The 25,079-nt window shown below is 37.0% G+C and overlaps 1 protein-coding gene across 4 annotated transcripts in view; it reads left to right on the forward strand.

The window, feature by feature from the left end:
* AFTPH (aftiphilin) overlaps positions 1-25,079 on the forward strand; it is a 47,237-nt gene that overhangs the window by 18,933 nt on the left and 3,225 nt on the right. Inside the window, exons 3-9 of one of the 4 annotated variants that reach the window (XM_075749678.1) lie at positions 5,296-5,447; positions 5,982-6,108; positions 6,420-6,476; positions 8,933-9,055; positions 15,349-15,409; positions 17,063-17,146; positions 21,058-21,181. In XM_075749678.1, the coding sequence (XP_075605793.1) occupies positions 5,296-5,447; positions 5,982-6,108; positions 6,420-6,476; positions 8,933-9,055; positions 15,349-15,409; positions 17,063-17,146; positions 21,058-21,181 (728 nt within the window). Of the gene's footprint in view, positions 1-5,295; positions 5,448-5,981; positions 6,109-6,419; positions 6,477-8,932; positions 9,056-13,537; positions 13,705-15,348; positions 15,410-17,062; positions 17,147-21,057; positions 21,182-25,079 lie in introns of those variants that run through there. The other 3 variants (XR_012834777.1, XM_075749679.1, XR_012834778.1) reach the window with 3 other exon arrangements.

Here is a 25,079-nt window from a genome sequence, read left to right on the forward strand (position 1 = left end):
GAGGCTGCAAATCAGAGAAAGAAAGAAATTGTTGCTATGTGGAGAGCAAACTGATTCTTCGTTTAAGCAGTCCATAAACCTTTCCAAAAAAAAAACTGCCCTCATTTAACTAGCAACTTAGTGATTTGTTTGCTTAAGTGTGTTTAATTAACTGTTCAACTTTGTTTAATGCTTGAGCCCAAAAGATTTTGAGACCCACTGAAGTTGATTGGTGTGTTCCCCTGGTGAGTTGCATCCATTGAAATCAGTTTCTCAGCTCCCCTGTGTTAACTGCATGGTCATGTAGTTTAGCTCTTAAAGACAAAAAAGAAGGGAGAAATAAATAATAATAAAACCCCCAAAAAAGTCCCATATGGTGTCTTAGCTCCACACAGGCAAAGGTGCTACTGGAAAATATGGTTTGGTTATTAGAAAACCCAGCAAAGGGAATTTCTCCTTTAACCTCTGATTTATTTTGTTTAAATGGTCATAAATATCTGTTAGGCACTTTCCAGTGCAGTGGGTTCATAATTTAAAATAAATAAAATCTCTCAGGTTAATCAGTTTCTCTTCTTGGCTTCTGGCCCCTGAGCTTTGTTCTGCTGGTTTTTGAGAGCCTTCACTTGACTTCTGAATTCTGAGTAGAAGCTGATCATGGCCATATGGACTTTATTCCTTTCCTAAATTACACATTTAGCATCTTGGATCCGTCACATGCTCATTTCTGTCTCCTTTCTTATGTTTTTCTATCAGATAAGACTTGAATATCTAAATATTCTCAATAATTTAACTGTTACACTGGGTTAGTTTATTCTTAGGTCATCCAGTTTTGTGTTGGGTAGATGCAAACACCCCAGAGCTTGAGTGTTGCTTCTTCCATAGCCTCTTTAACCCAGCAGGAGGAAAAGGAGGGCTGAAGGCATGCTCTGCTTTCGACTCTTCCCCCTTCTTTAAAATCGCCTCTGAAGGCTGCCAGAGCAGAGATGCTGTGGGCTGTAAGTGAGAGTGGGGAAAATGGGGGATTGTGGTGAGCAATTGGGCTGTCCCCACTGATGGAAAGTGGGGAGGAAGGAGGGACAAAGTGCCACTCTGCTCTTCAGCTTCCAGCATGAGAATTTCACTGGATGAGCTCTCGTGTCTTCTCTGCGCCTCAAATGTGATTGGCACTGTAGAGAGAAGCAAGACAACTGGTTTGGGGTTTTTTTCCCTCTTTGTACACAGAGTTCCCTGAAACTTCACCCAGAGAAGCATCACAGCAGTCATACAGTGAAAACTGCAACTTGTATTAACTATTTCTGTAGCGTGGCCCATGTATATTGTATGGCAAGTTTCAGTGTCTCCTCATAGCTCTGAAGAAAGGCAGCGACCTGTCACTGTTGAGTTCGCATGGATGTGGCTGGGGAGGATTTAGTGTGCTGTGTGGCCAGTGTAGATTTGCTGTGGTGAAGGAGTTCATTGATTCTATAGTGTTGTGGTGGAGAAGATGAGAAAAACACTCTGTAAACCAAGTAGTTTGGCCTTTCAGCTCTGAGGGCTGGATCTTGCCCCCTATTTAACTGCCAAGGAGATAAATTCTAATCCTGTGGTTATCATTCTCATTTGAAAGTCTGTTACATCTGTGATATTTTGATTGTTTCAGGTGGTGGTTACCACATATCTTAAGTGTCTACCAAAAACTTCTATGCAATCACAGAAACTATGGGGCTTTAAGTTTGTCACCGTTTGGAGAATCACAGTTAATTTTTAGAATGGCAGCTATAGCCTTCATTGACATCTTCAGTAAGTGCCTTTAGGAATTACTCTGCTCAAATGGCAGTGGAGAACACTTGGGTATCAAATGCTTTTAGTGACAGGAAAAGTGGAGAAAAGTTCTTGTTTTCTTTTCTGCCTTTTTTCAGGATTTTTCACCCTGAAAGACGTGACACTACAGTCTATGACAGAAGTAATATTTTCTTACAGCCTGTTTTATATAAGCAATACATTGAGTTTTGTAGAAGGTGGACATTTACACTAACTTCAAAATCTTGGTAATGCCCTCTATACCTGGGAGCTGTCACCACAGGATTTCATTACCAATTAGAAGAACAAGTTCAGCTGTTTCCATTGAGGACATTGCCACGGCCCGGGAGATGTGTGTTTGTATGCGCATCCCTGTGTCCATTTGCACACATAGAATTAATTACTCTGGTTTGCTATGGAAACCGTTCTTCTCTATCATACATAAATAAGGGCTAAGCATTTCTAGAAATTTAGAAAAGAGGAAAGGAAGTGTAAAGACTGCTATAATTAAACTGTTCCTGAATTTTGGCACAATTCTTAAGTTCAAATTTGAAATTGGGTGCTGACTGAGATGCTGCTTGGTTCTTAGAGACTTTGTTAATTCTTTCCTTACCGAAGCGAGCGTATTCTTAGTCACTAGTATGTTCTGAAATGTTGATCCTTTTCAAGAAATGTGCTGCCTTGCTGTTTTTATGATACAATGCCTTTCGTCTGCCTCTTCACTGGGAATATGTATTCCTGCTGTATTACAGGAATGAAGTAAGCATCACCTTTTCATGTAAGATATGGGCAAGTGATATATTGCAGGCAAAGTTAAGTTTTAGAACTTAAGTAGAACATGCTTTTGTATGCTGAAACATTAGGCTAGAATATGGAATACTGTTTAGTTTTACTTCCTAAAAATGTAAATTGGTGTCAAAAACCACAAAACGTGTATTGTACTGTACTGTATGGCCAAAATGATTGGGCATTAAGAGATGATTAAACGGAAAATTACATACTGTAGAACGTGACTCATTATGGGCAAAATATACCAGTAAGGTAATGAAGAGGAAAAGAAAAAAAAAAAGTGTGAGTCAGGTATGCTATGTAAATCAGATGATTTGATAGTATAATAATTATGGCATTTTGATGTTATGCTTTACAAATAACTGAACCTGGTGGCTGTCTCTGTCAGGCATTTCTGTAACAGGCAGCAAAACTGAAGAGCTGATGTTCTAAGCAAGTTCATTTTCCTGCTTTTTGTGGGTAGCAGCTGTATAGGGAGAATAGACTGAACAAACTTGGTTCCCAGTTCCCAACTTGTCATCCTGACTCCAATGCAGAATCAAGATCATCTGATATGATGCTGTTAGCCTGTGTGTTATGTTTCGATTGTAACACAAAACCTCTGAGGTTTGTTTGTAAATTCAGCAATGCTGCTGGAATATGGTGCATCTCCACAGGAGGGCTCTGCTGGCATAGCTATACTAGCACACACTGAGATGCTCATGGGATTTTTCGCCTACTCCATTTCTTTTCCATTTCCCTAGCAGAAAAGCTGGATTGCTGCCCTGTGTGCAGTGCAGCAGAGCATCGAAAAGGTGGCTGTTGAGGAACTCGACACTAGAAAGATAGAAGTGCTCCTTTTGTGTCAGACTTGCATCTCCTTCCCCTAGCAAGAAGAGATTCAAGTGCTGCTGTTAAAAACAAGTACATTGAAAAACAGGCTTTAATTTTGTTTTTGAGCTTACCTTGCAATTGGTTCTTTTTAATAAACATTAAGAGATTGCCAGTTACCTGTTTTTAATGGGTTGAACTGGCGGCAAAAATATGTTCCATGTCAGTGGTACATCTAATCTCTGAGTTCTTAGAGCTATAATAAAGTTGAAATTCTGTGTCTATGTGGAAATACTACAGTGAGAAGAGACAGAAAAAAGAAGAAAGCATACTGTGCTTGTCAGAAAAAAAAGGGGGGGGGAGTTTGTTTGTTTTCTGAGGGCAGGAGGTTGTTTGAGGGTTTTTTGTTTTTAATATTAAATCCATCTGCCAAGGCTCAAGTGGCAAGAATTGAAGCATTCTCCAGTGCATGCTGTGGAATGAAAATGCCTGGAAACCATTAGTACCAATATGTGCTATTTATATTGCCGAGACCTTATCCTACCCAACAGCAGTGATCGTGGCACTGGTGGAGAGAAAAACACAAGATATTTGCTGCGTTATGAAACTTAAGAACCTTGTCTGCCTTCCTCAGATGCTGAAGTTTCCTTTCTCCCAAGGGACACTGAAGTGATGGTGACATCAAGACAGTGTTGCAACTACTGTGACAAGCTGGAAGTCCTGCCTAGTCTCTCAAAACCAGGGAATATAGATTCATAGCCCTGCCGCAAAACTTCTGAGTATTTGTATTTGCATACTCTTGGTGTGAGTTCATGATGTAAGGTAGCAGAAAGAAGGTCAGGTGAGAGCAAAGTACATAAAGTTGTGGTTATGCAAATTATGCTGCTATCTAGTGGGCTTCTTATAAAGTTAAAGTAAAACTTAGTGGGGATTTTTTGTTAAGTTATTTGGCTAGGATAGAAACATTCCCAAGGTTGGCTTTTAGTCCCTGCAGGATCACAGCATTCAGCATTAACTGTCTGAATCATGAATAGGAGGAAAGGGAAATTGCTTGGAGGAAAATAATTCTTTTATTTAAATTAAACAGACTCTAGCATGTAAAAACACACAAATAGTTTTTAGGGCAAGAAATTAAGCCATTAAGTAATTTTCTTTAGTTTCTTGGTCTGGAGAAGTACAAAACAAATGTTACAAATACTTTTTGACAAAAATATGTTTAAATGCCTTAGTCTTTTGGCTGTTCTGCATTATACCTGACTATCACGTGAACTGTAGCAAATGTAGCAGGGGATTATAGTTTTCCTACGTCTGAGTATTTGATACTAATATCTTGGTAGGAAGTGTGCAGTCTTTGGACTATAAATAGTTTTTCCTTACCATTTTCAAAGTTATGATCATACCATGAGCGTGTTGAACTTCAGGATAAGTTTTGTGAGATCTTTAACTGCCTACATCTTGTAAGAAATGAAGCTTCCTCCTGAATCAATGTTACATCTCAAGTTTAGATTGAAGTGCATCATCATTAATGATACTGGTCTCGGTTCATATTTCAGATAACATTGAATACCAAGCTTGCTGAAAAATGTGTTCAGTGAAACCCTTAGGATGTGTAGAATTGGAGTATCTAACACATTTTAAGTAAATGTAGCTTTATACTCATTGCACATCTTTTCTGTTAATTTATAATATAAGAGTGACTGTGGTAAGAGCTATTCTGAACTTTTCTGTAAGAACTGATTTTGCAGAGAGCAAGATCCTTTCTCAGTAGCTAGCAGCCTGTGTTTGGTGCTTATAAAAAATCTTGTGATACTCTAAGTTACAGATTTTGTGGTAAGTGAAACTTTGTATCAACTACATATTGTTTTCCATCTTAACTTATTTTTATAATTTTAAAGCAGTTAACAGAACTTGAAATAAATATTTGTCTCTTTGGTATAGACAACATTGCTAAGTCGCCTGGAACGAATATTTGAAGTCTGTTTTCCTTCCGTACCTGTTCTTGAAATTGAAGAAGAAATAAGTTCCTTGAATTATTTGTTGAAAGCAGGTGAAAAGCAGATGACAGCTGAGGAAACCTTAGCAAATAGTGGGTAAGAAGCCACAATGCCTCAAACTTAATTTTAAGTAGAAGCATGTCGTCTTTGGGAACATGAAATATATAGCAGTCATTCAAAATGAGTTGTTCGCTTCAAGAATTTTGAGAAGCTATTGAGTAAAACTTAGCTGTCTATCAGGTTGCTTGTTTGCAATGACTACGTGTACTAGGAGTATTTCACTTACGTATCAACGTAGTCAGCAGCATGTCATCTTCTAAGTGATGTCTCCAGGTTAATCAGAGTATGTTTTATTAGTTACACTTGATATAAATTGCTATATTTATTCATGTGATGAGGAAGTCTAAATAGGCCTTGTCCTGCCTGCTCTGGACATTGTTTTCTGGTTATAAGTCTGAACTATAATTGTTCTGAGAACACTGTGCAGTTTTAGTTCCCCTGGGTGTTATGCTTGGGCATAAGTTTAATTGGAACGTATAATAAGTCACTTGCATTAAAAACTAGAATAAATATTCAAGGCTGCTAAGCTGTTATGCCTGTTGATAACTTGATTTATGATGGGTTGTATAGGGAACTGATGGATGTGTGGACAGAGCTGCAGGATATCCATGATGCGTATGGACTGAGATACCAGTGGGGTGGCTCCCACAGCAACAAAAAGCTTTTGCGCTCCTTGGGAATCGACACAAGAAATATTGTGAGTCTGTCAATAAAACTTGCTTTCTAAATAATGAAGCTGCTCTAAATGTAGAATCAGGTGGAAGTCCTTTTGTGTGAATGCTTGTCTCTTAATTGCATAGCTGCAGTGAACATGGCTTTTCATGACAGACCATCTGACAACTTTTTATAAGACCTGTTAATATTAGAAGTTGCATTAGTTTCTAACTATTGTGTTACATTTAACATAGTATTTATTCTCTGATATTATACAAGTTATATAACACTGAAAAAAATATTATCATCACTGACGTAGAAACTCTTAAATAAATTTTGTTGTTGTTTTATCAGCTCTTTACAGGCAACAAGAAACAGCCTGTTATAGTACCCATGTATGCAGCAGGACTGGTAAGCTTTTTTCAGTGTTATTTTTTTGTTATAGTTCCAACAATATTATGTAATGAAACATATTAAATAACATTAAGCTCTGAATATGCTGAAAGATATTTTTGTGAGTACAGTTATGGCTTAGGCATCACTTGAAATGCTAGAAAAGAATAATCAAATACACAATTTTCATTACGTGTGCAAGCAGATACTTTATTTTAAATTTAAAAAGTAGTGCTTATTTCATAGTGCAAGCTATTTATTTAATAAGGTGGGCTAGCTAGTCCAAGCTCAGTTTGAGACATTTTCTAAAAGAGGAAAAATTGATTTGAAGTAATGTATTAATGTGTATGCAGCAATAAAAAGTTCTTCTTGTTGAATTGTATTTATACTAAAAGTTGACACAAGGAACTACATGGTTAAATAGTTGTCAAAAATGACAAAGGAACATTGAAATTAATCAAAACATCAGTTCACATCAGCAGCTATGGGAAGCCCCGGCAGTAAGACCAGATGCGTCAAAGGAAGGTGGTTAAGAACTGCCAGATAGTTATGGTATTCCATGAAATGTGTGTAGGAAGTTTTCTCGGTGCTCTCGAGCATTATTCTTTGTGCAACTGTTTCCCTGACAGAATGTTTATTAATTACTTGATTGCATCTCAATATCCCAAGATCAAGAGAGGTGTATGGTAATGCTTTGCAGTGTTATTGCCATATTAATAAAGGACCCACATTTTTTATTTATATATATATGTATATATGATCCATGGTTTTTTTATATATGTATATATAAAGGATCCACATTTTATACATATATATGTAAAGGACCCACATTTTTTTTATATATATATACACACATACACGTATATATAAAGGACCCACATTTTTCATATATAAAATAATTATATAAATATATATATATTTATGCATACAAGAAGCATTGTATAGCCAGTATTGTTGTGTTGGCCCAAGTGCTAGATAAAAATAGCAAGCATAATTTATATTTCTGTAGACTGAAGGAAACTGAAGTAACCTAGTGCAGCAAGGTCAACTGTTTTTGCTTAAGCCGATATTCTGTAATTCCTGTTTGGCATTCCAGACTCTGTGCAATGTCTGGAGTAGTAAAAACATTCGGAAGATAAGGTTTGGTGTTTTTGCTAGTCTGAGCAAAACAAATACGTTCTTTTTTTCCTGGAATCCTATATATGTACACACATACATATATGGTCATTCATAAATGGAATATAAAAGGATTACAGTTTCTTTGGTACATATTAAACTAATTTAATCTGTAGGCTAATTTTGTAGAGTGACTTTACAGTCAGTTGCTAGAGATGTTTTTTCTGATGCATCAAGGTCAGCTCATGCACTGCGTTGGATATAAGCATGGTATTCTGATACAGAGAGATAAAACAATTAATAGCAATTGCTGTTTTCTTGTAACATATTTATGAACAAGACTGTTTGTAGGCAACACGAGTGGCTATTTTTTGCAACAGATTGTTGTTGCTGATTAATTATCTCCTAAATTTTTTATATACTTGTGCACGTAATAAGGTGGATACAGATGATGGTAGGAGTAAAATGTCTTTCTGCTTTCTGTTGCCACACTCTTCGTGTGTTTCTCTGCTGTCCAAAAGAATTGATTTAACTGATGGTTAAATTCTGAGCCTCCCTAATTGTGTAGGAGCATTTGTGGGACAGCTGATCTTGGTGACTGACGTCCTGAAATTATTATTTTAAAATAAGGTAGTTGCAAATCCAGTGGTTTTATTTGGGGTGTTCTTTTCTCTTACCTCATTGTTCTGAGATGGTTTCAGTGTCTCAGTGCAAACTTTGGTCGTGATGTAAATCTCTTTCTCACCCTCAATTTCATTCAGGAGCACCAGACATTTCAGACATTTTTCATAGTACTGTTTAGCTTTGAACAGTTTGTTTAAAATGTGGATTTATTTATTTTCTTAATGCTTTTCAACGCATTTATTTCCATGTCAGTAATTACTGTTCTTGGTATCACTCTGTAAACTGATAATTTGACTTGTTTCTTTTGAATTACATAATTTTTGAAATGGAATGAATGCACTTGTACATTTCTGATGAGCCATTTGATATTTCCAGAATAGCCTACACACAATTGGGAGGAGAAGATGTCACCTTATCAAGTAACAGTTTCCTTCAGCTTAAATTACATTATAGAAATTTGAAAGCAAGCTCTAGCTAAGCACTTGAGTTTCTGTTACTGGCTCTAAAATGTTTCTTAGGCCTAAGGATCCAAGATAATTCTCTCCCCTGCCCCGTCTCCTTCTGTGTCCCCCTCACTGAAAGTGTCCCAGAGATGTATGCTTACCCCCAAGCCGCTAGTTGAGGGTAGTACTACCTAGTAGTGTGTTTTCTATCTTTTTGTGTCTGCAGTTCTTGGAATATATGTGTGTGTGTGTGTGTCTGGTTTATTTTTTTTAATTTATTTCTTTATTTAGGGTATGTTAGAGCCTACCAAGGAACCTTTGAAACCAATATCTGCAGCAGAAAAAATAGCTTCAATAGGACAGACACCTCCTGTATCACCAGAGATGAACACATGTACATCTGATCAGTTCCAGGTAAAAAATAGGGGGAGGAGACAAAAAGAAAGAATGAGGGAAACAATGGGATGCCTTGCCTGTTCATTCATATTTAAAATATCTAGATGGTGATTTCAGAGACTTGTTTGTAAAGGGCAGGTGCTCCTTGTGTCAGATTGAAGTCCTGCTCTTGGATCTACTTTTCATGTGTGACTGGAATGGAGTCCCTACGATAAGACTGTGGCAGTTGGTGGCCAGCATTTAAGAGTCCTGATGGATATTTCCTGGTATACAACAACATGCTCCAAAAGGCAGTGGACAGTTACTTCCACAAATTTTAGATGGAACTTTACAGTTGTCCTTCCTCTGGCTAACGTTTTTTATCATTACTTTTTCTGAAGCTTACTCTAAGAGTCTGATACAAAATGAGTTCAGAGGAGTTTAGGAGTGAGGTTTTGAATTACTTGAATTCTGTTTTGTTGTTGTGTTGATATTATGATATTAGAAAACCACTTAAATGCCATGCATGTTGCAATGTGTGTGGTTGGCAACTAGCTAATGGGATATGCAGAGACATTTCATTTTCAGTGTCACTACAGTGGTACTCAACACACATTCAGAGAGTCAGCTGAGTCCGTCCTTAGTGCAAGTCTTGTTTAATCTGTCCAGCATCTTTAGTTACCTGCTATGCTTGTGACTTCTGGTTGAAGGCATTCCAAAATTCCACAATCCTTGTGCTACACCTAACCTTAACACTAGGTACTTCTGAGTACAGTGACTTCCTTGCACTCTTTGCTCTGCCATAGTGCAGCGTTCTAACTGTGACATGCTTGTACCAGAGGAGAACTATTTTTTCATTGTGGAATAGCAGTATGTCAGTGGGCTCAGAACTGAGGTTGTTTCATATGGTAATATACGTGTTTGGTGACGCTTCCTATGCTGCTTCTCACAAATACTATAGTGGAACTGAGTAGCTGAACTGAGTATTAGAAAAGGTAACAGTAAAGATTATTGCAACCGGTCTGAGCTGAAGAAATCACTTATGTGACTTCCATACATGAACAAAGTAGGAAAATTTCACTGGCTTTCTGCAGCGTTCAAAATTGCCTTTTTTACAGAGGGGATAAACCATACACTAAACATGGTGTAGAGAGCTGCAAGAGCCTGAGCAGCAGCCTCCCTTGACATCTGCCATTTTCTCAGTTGCTTGGCAGTCATAGTGCTGAGTGCTGAAAATAAGAACCTCTACTTATCAAAGCCTCGTTTTTTCTCTAATATGTATTTGTACTTTTAGGTACTCCTGCAGCAGAATTTCCCATTACTTGTCACAGTTTGATAATCTTGTCCCACAGCTTGTTCTGACAAGGCCATCTCAGTTCAATAGTTGTGGTCCATGAATGCATAGGAGAAGCTTCTATGCTATCTGTCTGCACTGCTGGCCTTAGATTATTTTTTTCCAAAAAGACAAATACTAAAATAAGCTTTTGGGGAAGAGATGAGTTGGAGAACTAACAGTTTGGAATGCTAAGAGGTTGCAGTTAAGTGACATTCAGAAAGTTTCAGGGCATGAACGATCAATTCTCTACCTTAGAGACCTTGTTTCTCTCTTGGCCTCATCTGTTAGTGTTTGATGTCTTCTGTTTGCTTTGGGGAAAACCCAGCTTCACTTCACATTGTGCAGACTGCCTCTTAGGAATATTCCAGATTGTAGTGGTGTTAAGATGATGTGCCCCAACTTTTGTAAACATTTCATTAAGAACTGTGCTGTAAACTTTAATATTTCCATTGCATACTTATCCTGGGCAATTTTAGTGGACCCTGAAGCTTCTTATTCTAAACACAGGTAGTTTAGGTACAACAACTTAGGTATCTTTAAGCTTAACCAAGTAATTACACATTAACTGGGTAAAACTTCTAAATTCCTCCATTTTCAGATAGCAATGATGATTGGTCATTCCTATATTCAGAAACATCAGCATATTGGCTTTCTTGTTGAAAAGAGAAGTTCTGGTTAATAGATTTCTATGCTTTGCTTAAGGAAAGGAGAATTCTCCTTTATTGAAAGCCTGGCATTTATGGGACTTTATATACAGATCAGTATGTGTATGACTTCCTGCTGGGGGAATAAGATTTTGGAATAAAGACTCTGATGATGTAGAAGTGGGAGTGCGAAGAACACTTGTAAAAAACACAGAAATGTCTCCTTAGTTTTTTGGTTGTAGGCAAATGGAGGAAAGCATGCAGAGTTTTAAAATAGAGAGCATTAGAAATCAAAAGAATGAAGAGGAAAAAAGCAGCAAATGAGCTGCAATAATTTTTCCTAGCTATTTTGTAAACTCTATATGTTTTGGCCTCCTTCCCTGCAGAGGATCTCACTGGATTGGTTAGGCTGTGGAAATACAGTGAACAAATTTCCATCCGAGCAATTTAAGCTGTAAGGACAAGACTTTCAAAATTATGATTTCCCATCTCGAGCAAGTTAAGTTACTGACTGATCTATTAAATTAATTTATTATGTAAAGATTACTTTTGTAGACTCGCTCTGTTTTACATTTGAAGGTAGTGTCTAAATTCTTCTTAGATCTGTCGTTTATCTTGACAGTTGGGGGGATTATTTCTCTGTTCCTCTGTGCTCATAACTGTAAGGTAGTAAACAGAATATGAAATAATCCCCTGATTACTGTTGCCTTTATCTAAGTATGGTATCTCAAAGACTTTGCAGGTCTGAAGGAAAAGGCTCTATCAAGGCACATCAGGTGTAAGAGAGAATGGCTGCTCAAATAGGCAATCTTTGATTGTGAAACCCGAGACAGGTGCCCTTTACTTTTTTTACAGCATCTGCTAGAGTGGGCTTTTACACCATGGCCAAGTCTTCAGTCAGTGCAATTAAAATATACTCCAGTGCTTGTTAAAAAGGTTGCTGTCTGGACTTAATGTTGACTGCTTTGTCTTGATTTTTATGTTGTTCTCTGGTTAATGTTGTTTTAAAGTTTATTTACCTGCTTTTCTTTGTCTTTCTTGCAAAAAGTTACCTAGATAATTCTGCTCCTTAGCTATTGCTTCAAAGCATCCGCTTCTCTCTGTTTGGGACTGTGTCTTTGGTAGAGACTAGTGGTAGCTTTGTCCCAACATACAGGATAACTTTAGGATTTCTTTCCTGCCTAGTTTTGCTTAGTAAGTTTTATACTGGAATAGACCCAGACCTTTCTAGAAGAAAATTACCAGTAATTCTTTCCTGCGGGTGCCCCTTACAGCACATCTGCATGCATGTAAGCCACTGAATTAGAGATCAGGTTATAATAGAAATATGTATCTTACACTTGCTGGCTATTAGGGACTGAACCTTAATTAAACCCCATGGGGTGACAGTCTTTAAAAACACTTTTAATTACATAAGGCACCATCAGGACAATGACAGATGCAAACTACCATATTATTGGCCACCAGCCAAAGGCTCCATCATGGAACTACTCTCCAGTTATACATATGAGAAAGATCCAAGAATATATGTAGCTTTGACAGAGTAAGAGAAAGATTTGCAGGTAAGAGATATTACAGAACTTGCTATTCTATCAGATGTGACAGTCGCTTAAAGGTGGTGTCTGGGAAGAATAATTTTCAGAACTGTTGTAATTTTGTCAATGAATACACACAGTGAAATGTATTAATTACTTCCTTGTAAACCTTTTTCTGAAATGTTTATGATGCTTATTTGTGGGATCTGTCTAAATATTGATACTGTATTTGTATTACAAGCCCTTCTATTTTTCCCCCAGCTTTAAGACAGCACAATACTTCCTTTTTTTTTTTTCCTTTGTTTAATTTTCCTTGGGTGACTATTGGCACAGACACAAACATTTACATTTTACTCCTTTGGATTATAAAAGCATAATACCATTCTAAAATTACTGTGTGAAAACATCTCTCACTTTGATAAAAGTGAAATATGATGCAGTAAAACCAGCAGGCATTTTAGTTTCCTCTTTCTCCCTTCCTTAACATTCAGAGTAGGACTCTGACAGCTGAGTATACTTTTTCATTTCTGTACTGTGTCCTGTAATCTAAGATGGAGGGAGGAGTGAGAGCAGTTTTCCCCTTTTCCTTAAAGTGTGTTATTAAAATAATGGTTGTAAATTCAGTAGTCTAGCAACCTTGCAATCTCTGAAAGACAAAACATTTTATTCCTATTTGCAGGGCGTGTTCCCATTGTCTGAGATTTCAATGCTGTGTTCAGATGTCACAGTATAGTTGGTTTTCTTAGGGCTGAGGTCAATAGGAACAGAAAGCTTTTCCTTTCTGTTTAATTGGCTTTTGCCTCTGCCCTTTCCTTTCAGTTTGTTTGCAGTTGTATAGACCAGGGCTCGTTAGCATCCTGTATAGATGGGGTCTATTTTACTTGCCACCCCACTCTCTTGCAAGTGGTTGAAGTCAGCAGAATGGTCTGATTCTGCACAGCAGACTAATATACTTAGTGTACTCTTACTGATTTGGAGTCAGATGGTATTTTTTTTTCCATTTTAGGAAGAATTCATCACATCCTTTGTCCTCTCATTGGCAAATTTGAGAATCAAGTCGTCATTAAAGGGAAAAGCTTAGTCAGCCATTGGTACCACCTTTTCCATGCAATTGTCACACTCATCAGTCCTGAGTCAGTTTTTTGACACAAAATGTAGTGAGTGTTTTCCTCAGTAAGTGAGAGTTGGTAGGGACCTACTTTGTTTCAATTTGAGTTCATTTTCCTCAAGGCAGAAAACTACTAAACTGTCATACTCTCCTCCTTTTTTAAATTTTTTTTATTCAAACCTTTTTTAATGTTAACCTATTTTAGGTGTTACAAACTTTAAACAAGCTACTGATGGTAGTGATCATTACTTCATCAGGTGTAGCTTCCAGACTGCTAACATTATGTTTCTATGCAAATCATTTCAATGCCAGTAATTTTATTACTAAAGTAAAAAGTGTACAATCAGCTCCTTAAGCTCCATGGAGTGAATACTGTTCTAGTTGTGCTGAGTACTAGAAATATTTCCAAGTCACTAGGTAGGAAAGATTTTTCTAGGCAAGGCACTTACTATAAGTAAATACAGAAATCTCCAGCTCCCTTCATTTTTCTTTCTGTAAACATCTGTCTCCTGGCAAAAGCCTCTTATGGTTAGCTTAATTGTACAAAGCTAGCTCAGGTTGCTACAGTCTTGATCCATGAATCTGCATATTTTTTCAGTGTTGGATAGTTTTAAAAGTAAAATAAAAATTAAAGCCTGACTTTCTACAAAAGCAAAGAGAAGGTACGTCTCAGCCACTGGAAGCTTGACAACTAATGATTCGTTCTGAATAATGCTGTAGAGAACTTCCATTGCTTTTCTTCCCTAAGTCTGATTGTTCTGTTAGAAGTTGAAAGCACATCCTTTCCCAGAACTTCTTGACAGTTGACCTCACTGGGGAGAGAGCAGAAATGTAATTCACAGAAGTAGAAAGATCAACTTTATTCCAGACATTTCTGATAGTGTCCCATCAGTTTGTGAGCAGAGAATACAGGAGGACAGCACTTGCAAGTTACACTGCACCTGAACGCATTTTCCCTGTAAAGCATGGTCCGTGCTGCTTGCTTGATTCACCTGTGTGTGTGCAAAAGACTTAGCGAGAGGAGAGGAAAAGGCAAGAATGGGCTCCCAGAAGGAGCCAATGTTTCCATACTCCTCTTGTTCAAGCATTGTTACCAATAGCTTGTTTATATATTGGAATGAGTTAATTGTTAAAAGATAATAAGTCACAGGAATTTTTTTTTTTAAAGGGGGTGGAGTGGGGAGGGTGTTGGTGGTTTGTCCCTCACATGTAAGGATGATGTCTCATAAAAGCAAAACAAACCAAAAGAATCATGGGCTATTTGATGGTAAATAACTGATTTTATATACAGTCAGGACAAAGCAGGGATGTACAGACAGCTTTCACTAATAAACCTATAATTGTGTATACATAATTTTTTATGCAAAATGCCTCATCTTCCATGAAAGTAATAGTAGTTTAACTTTCAACTATGCCTTAAGGTTTTTTAATCCCATTCATATGTTTTAGTTAATTTGCACATCTTGTTCAAGTTAGAAGTTATAACTAATCTGTACTGTTTAGAATTTAATGAGACTTCCTGTGGTAGAACAAATCTACTTTGAATTTTTAGTGTATATTATGAAAATACACACCTCCCAAAAGTTGGGACTTGCTCGTTTAGTTGTCTTTTTAGTATTTAGACGCTAAAGAATCTGTTGTTTGAACTGCTTTGCATTGTTGTAACCTGAACTGACTATAAAATCTGATTTCTGACTTTTCAACTCTAGGAATCTCTACCACCTGTCCAGTTTGACTGGAGTAGCAGTGGCCTTACTAACCCTTTAGATGGTACGTCTCTCCGTAGAGCCTCTAGCACCAGAGCTAGAGATAAGAAAGCTACAAAGCTCAGACAAACATCTATCTGCTGATTTTTTTATTTTTTTTAAATATACACACACACACATATATAAAAATAAATATAATATTTATTTCTTACTCCTAACTTTGGAAATTCAGGCTTTCTTTCTGATTAACTGTGCCCCTACGTGAAGTATTATGTAGTCTGAAAAATACTAAGTAGTATTTTAGATTCCTGCCATATGCTAATGACACAGTGGCAATATTAACACTTCATTATATACATAACTGCAGATTATAATGAAACTCTGAACAAATGAGCATTTTAAATTGACAAGTTTTACTTAAAACTATTTTTCACCAATGAACTATCTCTTTAGACATCCTTTGAATGACAAACTTATGTATAGTGGCTACTTCAAAGCACAAGATTTTAACCACAAACTGTTTGCAAATATGCACTTCTTGAGCTGAAAGTTTTCAGATTTACAGATAATTTTATATTTCAAAAACGTGACTTCATCTGTTATCACTTTTGCTTACACTCAAGAGTTAATTATAGCTAATAAATTAGAGGTAGCTACAAACTTATTTGTATCTGTAAATGTATATAGGTATCACATAAAAGACCCTTCACCGATGTCTATTTTAATAGCAAAGTGAGTTGTGCCACTGCCTCCAGTCTCAGAAATGTAAGTGCATGCAAAGGAAATAAAACAAGTTTTGGAAACTTGTTTGACAGACTAGAAACCTGTAAGGAAACTGATACCTTTATGAAGAGCCTGCTAACAGCAATTAATTCCTGACACACAAGTTGTTCAAAAGCAGGCCAAAATAAACTGCATCTCTTACTGCACTGGTGTTGCCTCACAGTGTTGTCTCAGAACATGTGGGATGTTAAAAGTTTGGATAGCAATATCATGGTGCTGAAGGAAAGCCTGGATGGACCCTTTTGCTGTTGTCTGGTGTCTTACTACTTCAGTCAATCATCATGCTTTCTTTTTAACAAACAACTTCTTTAAAATGTATCTTGGTTTGATTTCTGTTTTAGTACTAAAGGGGAACAGTATAATTTCCCAGTGAGGAACTGGATATAAGAGTGGCGTTTGTTACGCTGTGTTCACGCTGCTATAAGATAATGGTAATTAATAGCTTAAAGCTGCTAAATACAACTTTAAAGGAGGTTGGGTTTTTTTTTGTTGTTCTTTGCTATTTGGGCATCTGCTAAGTCTTCCTGATGAAAGAATGGCTTTCAATTTCAGTGAGGAGAGAAAAAGCCTGCTATGTTCTAACTATCAATTGACTATATATTGTTTCCCTTTAACTGATCACATCTTTCTCTCTGGGTCGTGCTGGTTCTCTTTCATTTTTAGATTGAAATAAATATATCTATTTTAAAGTTACTAGTGTTGATTTCCTTGCTGCATTGTACATGAGGAAATGTGCACTGTTAAGTTGTTAACATTTTAGAAGGTACAAACTAATACTGTAAGCATTGTTTTCATGTCAATTTTTAAATTGCGTACTGAGTACTAATTATAACTTGCATGTTCAAGTGTGTGTCTTACCCCTTTTTACACATAAACCCCTCCCTTGGCTTACCTTCTATATGGCTGCCTACCAACACGGTCACTGAATTTCAAGCTAGTGGAGGTTCCACTCTTCTGAACCTTGATTTCTTTGGGCCCGTGGATGACAGTAGCTCTAGCAGCACCACCACAATCCCAGGTCAGCAGAGTGTTAAAACCACAACTGTAATATTATAACGACTTACTAAAAGCATGAGCACATCACTTGACTTTCCTATAAACAAGGAGAAATTTTACATTGCATTTCTCTAAAATGTCTTTCTACTGCGTTTTTCCTTTAATCTGTGTTCTGTTTTCTGATGTTTTGTATCGAGTGCCAAGTATTTAAAAGGTACTGTCAGCTCTGTATTTGTCACCTGCTGAAGGAATGAATGGCTCTTATGCTCTTGCAAATAAGATGTTAAAACACTTGTTTCAAATGAGAAACTTTGAAAGTTAACTTTTCTAAGCACTTATGAAAAAATTGAAAACCACTGTAGATGTGACAATTCCTAAAAAATGGGGCTTGCTCCCTCTTCTGAATGAGTGTCTCCAAATCATAGGATTATGATGCTACTTGGAAGTTATGTGTGAATATAAAGTTATGGGGCTTAACATATCACAACCCCACTGATGTTTGCTGCTACCAGGAAGTTGTAAATTTTTCTCTTTGTGTGAACTACTAATATTAATGATAAAGTGAAAAAAGTGTTTTAACAACATTCATAATGGAAAACAAGGATAGCTGCATGTTTGTGGGACATCAGAAGTTCATGAATGTTAATTATACAACCAAAGCACTTTATCTGCAACTTACTCCCTTAAAAGGAGACGAAAACACCACTATTTCCATTGAATAATAGTGAAAGTAATTGAATTCATTTATCGTGTGGTTTTGACATGCTCTGAGTATTTTGTGTGAGCTTGTGAAAACCTACGCTTTGAATAAATTTCTGCAGGAATTTAAGGGAATGTTTGGGGGATTTATCCCAGTGCACAGGTTAAGTCAAAGATTCTTTCAATACAGTGCCTGAAGCCATGATAATCACTTTCTTCGTAGGAATGGATTTTTTCCTCATAGTGAATTTAATTTAAAAAATCGATTTTGAAGAGGTTTAGGGGTTTCCCACATTTAAAAGAAGTGCTTATATTTTTAATATTTTTTTTAAACCTGCTCTTTTAGTTTTGCAATCTGATCATCAAAGGCAACTTTATGATGTCTCATTCCAAACTTATTTTTGTTCCACCCTCGAGAAATGTCATTATCAAATGAAAGACAGCACATTTGTCCTTGAAGTGATAGGTAGCAAATTCAAGATGCTTGAATTGTTTATTAAGCGTGTGCAAGTCTATTGACATAAAAGTTATCAGTCCCCAGTACATGTACTGCTCGTGTAGTCGGGTACCTTCTTGTGTCCTGATGCTGTGCAGACTTGAAGTGATTACTGGAGGGATGCTCTTTTAGCCTTTTATTGCATTTTTTTGTTGTTGTTGTTTCATCAAGTTACAGGTATTATCACCTTCCCTGGTATGCCCTATAGTGTCCCCTTTTTTTTCCTTTTTTTTTTTTCTTTTTGTTTTGTTTGTTTTGGCTTTTCTTCCTCCTGACTTGTTTCTGGGAAAGTCATTTGTTTCTTGGCTTGCAGCTCGTGTGTTTGCGTGTGTCTTTAGGAGCTTTGTGTGGGGTTTGGTTGGCTAACTTTCCTTCAATATCTCATTAAGGTTTTGCAGTGCTTTCCTTAAGTATTCTCTAATCATTTGAATGAAATGGAGAATATGCAACTCTTAAAAATAACTAAAATAATTGAAAGACAAATTGTTAGATCTTTTGGCTTAAAGAAGAAACTTTTATCAGTAATAGAAGTTTGTTCTTTCTCTGAAGACCTTAATTTACTTACTATGGATCTGTGCTGTGTTCTTCTCAGTCTGATTTCATCAGTAGCCAAAATAATTTTTTATTAAAATTTGCATTCTACATCATGAACAGGGAGTTACTCACTTCTAGTATGTTCCCACGGATTTAGTGTATTATTTTATTTTTCATGTTGATAGTGTAACATAAATGTAGCTGAGTAAGCTGTGCCTAAAGAACAGTAAATTGAGCAGACATCACACTACAATGAAAATGAATTCAGGACCGTAAATGTGAATACCTAAATGATGTAACTTATAAGGTTGCATTTAACATTTGTTGCAGAGTTGCATGTCAAAGGACTCCTTGTTTCAATTAGTTTTACAATTTGTACCTTAATGGGATTTCGCAGGCTTCTGCAAGTCAAAGTGTATTTCAAGTCTTCTTCTCCCTGATTGAAAGCGGGTATTTTATGGAATAGCTGGGCTTTTTCCTATTTCCAAGTTCTGTAAACATCTGACAATACTTAAAGTCTTGGTGTACTGGTCCCAGGACAGTACATATTGTGATGTTTTGCATGAAACTGGATGAAATTAACTTTGAAAATCCAGACTTAAGAAAATCTAGGTTGAAAGGAGAACTGATTAATTTCTAATCAACTCATGTTAAATGGAGCAATTCCCCCACCCTAGCTCCTGCAGCTTAACCAGATGATTCTCTTAATTTTACTTTTTGGTTGGCGTAGTTCCCTAACAGTGAAAGGCTACTTCACTTGTGCACAAATGATGAATGGTCAAGACACTGCTTGGGAGAGTTCATTCATGAGGGTTATTAACCTCGTCTGTTTGCACACATAGTACTGCAGTTACTGGGTGGAAATGGCAGGACTATAGACACAGGCATTTTTTTTGTTTAGTAATCTTTTGGTATTTCAGGAGTACATCTAAAAGTGTCTTGATCCAGGCAAGTAAACTGGATAAAATCATCAGCACATCAGTTTATAAATCCTATTTTTATATTAGGTAGCTACATGGGACCATCGTGTCCAAGTATTTGCAACATTTGTTCTGCAGTAGTATGAAATGCTTCTCTGTTGTCCAGACCACCTGGCACTAGTGTTAAACTTGCTTAGAATGCAGGTGCCTATAAAACACGATGCTTCTGTACAAAAATTCTACGCTGTTTTTGAAAAAATGTTTTTAATTGTGGATGGCACGTATGCACACTTCATTTAAACCCATGAACCATAAAATATCTGAAACTGTAACTAGAGGAATATCACCAATTTAAAATGCTTTTGAGCAACAAAATGTGTGGTAACAATCTTGATTTATTTTGATAATTCTAATTCCTAGAGACTTTTTTAAAGAAAACATTCTTAATATCTGGAAATTCTGGAGCCACTTCCTACTGAGATGTGATGTGTGATATTAAATATGTATCTTCAGATGCAGGTTTCCATTGTTTGCATTCTTTTCAGAATGACCTCTGCTGATAAAATTTGAAATCCATTTGCAATATATGTGATGTCAAAATTTAGCATCTGATTTAAGGTATCTGAAACTAGGAAATCAAGGCTTAAACATCCAGATACTTGATGCTTTATAAATACTAGAAAGATGAAAAGGGAGCATAGACTAAAAGTTTTGGTAGCATTATACATATTAGTGTGTAACTTTTTTGAATGCCATTACATTTTTATGTATCATAAAAGCTGCTTTCCCTCACTTAAAAAAAAATTATACACAACCTCTTGTGAAAAGCAAGACACTAAATGCACTCTAATGCATGCCAGTGGTGTGTGTAATCTCTCGTTAAAGAGTTGGTCCCTGTTAACATGCAGTGTGCTTTTAATGCAAACAGTTGAATTGAAATAATTGAAACAATTATAAGTTTTAACATAGCTGACATTTTTGCAGGTATTTCACTCTAAAAAGTAAATCAAATTTGTTTTGTTTACTCTTAGACTGAGACCTTGTATGCCAGACTTGATCCAATGTGTGTGTTTTGTAGGACAACTATAAAAGCTACTGAAAAAGGGTGGGGAGAGAGGACAGTGTTTCAGAACCGCAGACATGTTCTGTCATGTTCTTTTCATGTATCTTGAAATTATAAATGATTCAGATGTTTACAGAAAACAGTCTCTAGCAATTCGGTCTGTGGCTAATGATGGCTATACTTGCCTCCAACCATCACTGATTATCATTTTATACTATAAGGTGTGGATCCTGAGTTGTATGAATTGACAACCTCAAAACTGGAAACTTCTAATGCAAGCAACAGAGTGACTGATGCGTTTGCAAGACTCATGTCCACAGTGGAGAAGGCAAGCACGTCCACAAGGTAAATACTCTTTGCTGTGTTTTTTTTCTTCTTTTTCGAAGGGTGGCATGAAATGTGAGGAGTGAATGTGTGTGCTATTGTAGGTCGGAAGTTCTTGAATGATCAGAAGACTTGAATTTAATAATTAAATTTAAATATGAAATTCATAGTACTGTAGTTCATATTTCAAATTATCCTAGAACTCTAAAATAAGATGGGAAACAGTTCATGAGCTGAAAGAAAAAGATCACCAGGACGTAAGTTGAAAAGCTAGAGCTAAAGACTGAACTGGAGAAAGCAACTTTCTGAAGAACAGAGCTGATTCCTAAGCATGAAAGGGTACATTGAACCACGCAGTTCAGTGACAGAAGACTCTCCTCCGTCCTCTGTGTAATTTATAGATGCGGAATGTTCCACAAGTAAAATGATAAAACTGACTAATAATCATGGTAATATTTGTCCCTTCCCATATATTTCTAGCACCTGTCAAAATTTCAGTGACCAAACATCAGATTCATTTTGTTGTTGCAAGTTAAGGAACAAGCGTGTAGTTGGTTTAGGATGTCTCTTCTGCTTCATGGATCTCATGTGAAGTTCTTCTGTACTTTTTTTTTTATAGGTAGAACCTATATAAAGGCTTTAGGTGTCAGATGTCTTCCTTGAAGTATGGCCGGTTGAATGGGTACAGAATAGTCTGTCCATTTATAAGCTTGGACTACTTAGGTTTATTTTTTGAATGGGTATCTTAGCAGTAGGATCCTGGACTGTCTTAACACGTAATTAATGTCTGTACCTGACAATCGCTGAGCGATTCTTACTAAATAAAACATTTCTATTGTTGAGGAAGTGCATGCCTCGACATGCAGCAAATACTAGTTGCTTTGCAACTAATAGATTAACATAACCTCACTCATAAGGGAGCTTTAGGGTTTATTCAGCACTGTAAAACTAAATAGATGTGTTTCCATGCAGCATAGCGCTTAGAGAGGAGGCATGGTTGAAGAGAGTTGCAGCAAATGTAGTGATTTGTAATGGTGGGACATAGCTGGCTTTCTTAAAATGACTAAACATACAGTTTTCAAGAGCTCTTCCAAAACACATTCTTTCATTGAGAAAACTATCCTGCTAGTTTTCCTGCAACTATCTTACTATTGAAAACAATTCAAAGTGAACACTGAATAAAAAAGATCAACAAGCCATGAAATTTCAAGGGAGAACCAGTAGAGGGAACTCCACACTTCAGTGCTGATTTTTGTGTCTGCTTTTGGATTGCCTATTTTTGTATCCATGGAGTGCACATAGTGTTTCTGAAGATACACTAGTGGGAAAGTTTGACTTTCACTAATTAGAAAACATAGTTACAGCTGAAATATTTTTGTAATATATTCTAAGTCTAATTTAAAAGTAACTACAAATTCACAGCAGGGAAAACAAACTCCAAATGTATCATTATTAATTATTTTATCTCCATTCATAGACTTGTACCTACTTCCTTGCTTTAAGATAGCTTAGCTTACTTTTCCTTTACAAACGAACAGGGAAGTCTGCTTTGCTTAAATTAATGTTGACCTTCATTTTTCTGTATTGTTTTTTTTGATATGAGGAGTTTGGGATTTTTCCCAATGCTTTCACAGTGCACTTGAAAGCTCTTACTTGCTTTGTTAAAGCTCTTTATCCAGATGTCAAAGTTTTTTCCCCTATTCTGGAGAGCATTGCTTACCAATAGGAAGAGGTTGTAGATCTGTGCGGTAGGAATATATCAGGCCGGAGACCTGAGACTTGGTGGTTAAGTTCAGATACATACAAGGATTAGCTGTTTTAAAGCAGTTGTTTTAATTGTTCAATACATTTTGTGGTTTTGTCAACTCTGAATTTTAAAAATTGCAAGTGATGTTTTCTCTTTTCTGATTTCACGCTCTCTGAAAGAAAAGCAGTCTTCTGTTTTTTAAGCTAGAAACCTTCAGAGATATAGGAAGGTCTTATCTCAGAAGTATGCCAAATATGTTGCAGTATGTTAGCTTTTTCTAATAAAATTGTTTTTCTTTTGAAACTTTTATTATTTTTTTAATGAACTAGAGACTTTAAAATAGGAGTGGCTGGGTACAGCCAGCTCAAGAAGGATGACATTCATGCACCAACTTGGAAAGAGGACTATTAGCCATTCATGATAACTGACCCATGGAAGATGTGGCCAGTGGCTTAACACCACTTTGGTGGCAACATCAGTTCTGCTACGGCTGTCTCATGCCTGTAACTAACTTGTCCAAACTTAGGATCTTTAGGGTAAAGTTTAGAGTGAAAATACCATTGTCCAGCTCTAGGAAGCCATGTGAAGAGTCATCTTTGTCTGAAATCATCTTTTGCTTACAAACCTATCTCTTGAAGCTGGAAAGTCAGTTTCTCAGAAGGAAAGTGTTGGGAGAGGAGGGGAAACTTCTCCCTCAGCTTGAGCCTGAAACCTCGATGGTAGTAGTAAGTGTTGAAGGTCAGAAACTTAGTGCAGCATTCCACTGCGAGACTCTGCAGCCTTGCCCAGTTCCATAGAATTGGCAGAGATCAAAAGTTTATCTGCTGTCTTCTTGAAGGAAAGCAGAGCACTGATACCTTTCTAAGAAATGGCCAAAACCTTCTTTTAAACTGGAAATGCTCCTTGTGGGTGGTGTTGGATGGAGCAGGCTAACGCTTAATTACAGAGTGATTTTTAAAGTGCATTTCTCTAATCAACTCATTGTTGCTATTAGAGCCTGGCCTTGCTGGTGCTATCCACAAAACCCTTTGCAAACATGAGAGGACTGAAGACTGAATGCTGCAGGAAGGGCTTGGAATGCAAATCAGAACAGCGAGGTGTGAGTGGCACATCGACAATGCATTCCCTATTTCTTGCTAAATTTTGTTCCAACAACTTTCCTGCCTGTTAGTCTGGCTAATTTCTTGCAGCTTAGCGTTAACATGCCTTTGAAAAGGAAACTTCATGGCAACAGGTAGAGGGACTTGCAATTATTTGCTTGGTAAGGGCATCCCCTCTGTCCTGGGAGGAACTGTGATCTAGTGTAAGAGAAGAGATGGATGGGGGCAAAGTGCTGTGTAAAAGGTAGTTTTAATACCTGAATAGGCAAGGACTCTTGTTTTGAGCCAGGGGTGGGTCTTTTAATGGTTTAGTTATCAAAAGATCTGGTTCCAAAGCAGACAGAGGTAGTACAACTGCCACTGACAATTCACTTACTCAGGTGTCTGTTCTATAAGCCAGGGTAGCAAGAAATTAAGAGTGCATAAATAGAAGCTCTGCAACAGCCCCCCACAGACCAAGGTGTAGCAGAAGTCTCTTGGCAGTGGGAACATCTTCAGCAAAAGTGGTGACTGAAATTAATGCACCTGACGTGGTTCTTTCTCTTGCCTCTATTAAAAGGCATCACAGTTGTTAGGCAGTTTGGTAAGTTTTAAGGGTAAAAACAGTCTGTGGTGATGATGCTACTTTGTCTTTTAAGTTGAAAGAGTTAGTGAGTAATTCTTTAGGGTTTGCCCTGGTGATATTAGCTACTAAAGGTGCTGACTGTTACCCAGAAGGAGTACTTGCAGTGTCCAGTTTTATTGCCTTCTGGAGGAACCTGCCCCTTTCCATTAAGGAATGGAGACTTTAGACTGTCTCATCCCTCTCTCCACTGAGATGATTTAAGAAAAGGTTTTGAGCCTCATCACCAACTGATTGTATCTATAGCTTCAACTTGGTCATAGTTAAACAACGTTTGCTCTGTGTGTTAGCTTGTCCTTCTTTTATAACTGCTTTTTACAGAGCACATTAAGTAGATAAATTATTGCAAAGAGCCTCCAGCCAGGAGGGAAGCATTCAGTAATCAGGTGAGATTCACATCTGACTGTGCTTGCTGGTGTACATGTTCTGCAGTGATGTTGCAGAGACCAG

Source organism: Balearica regulorum, chromosome 3 (genome assembly GCF_011004875.1).
Source record: "Balearica regulorum gibbericeps isolate bBalReg1 chromosome 3, bBalReg1.pri, whole genome shotgun sequence".
NCBI classification, from domain to species: Eukaryota; Metazoa; Chordata; class Aves; order Gruiformes; family Gruidae; genus Balearica; species Balearica regulorum.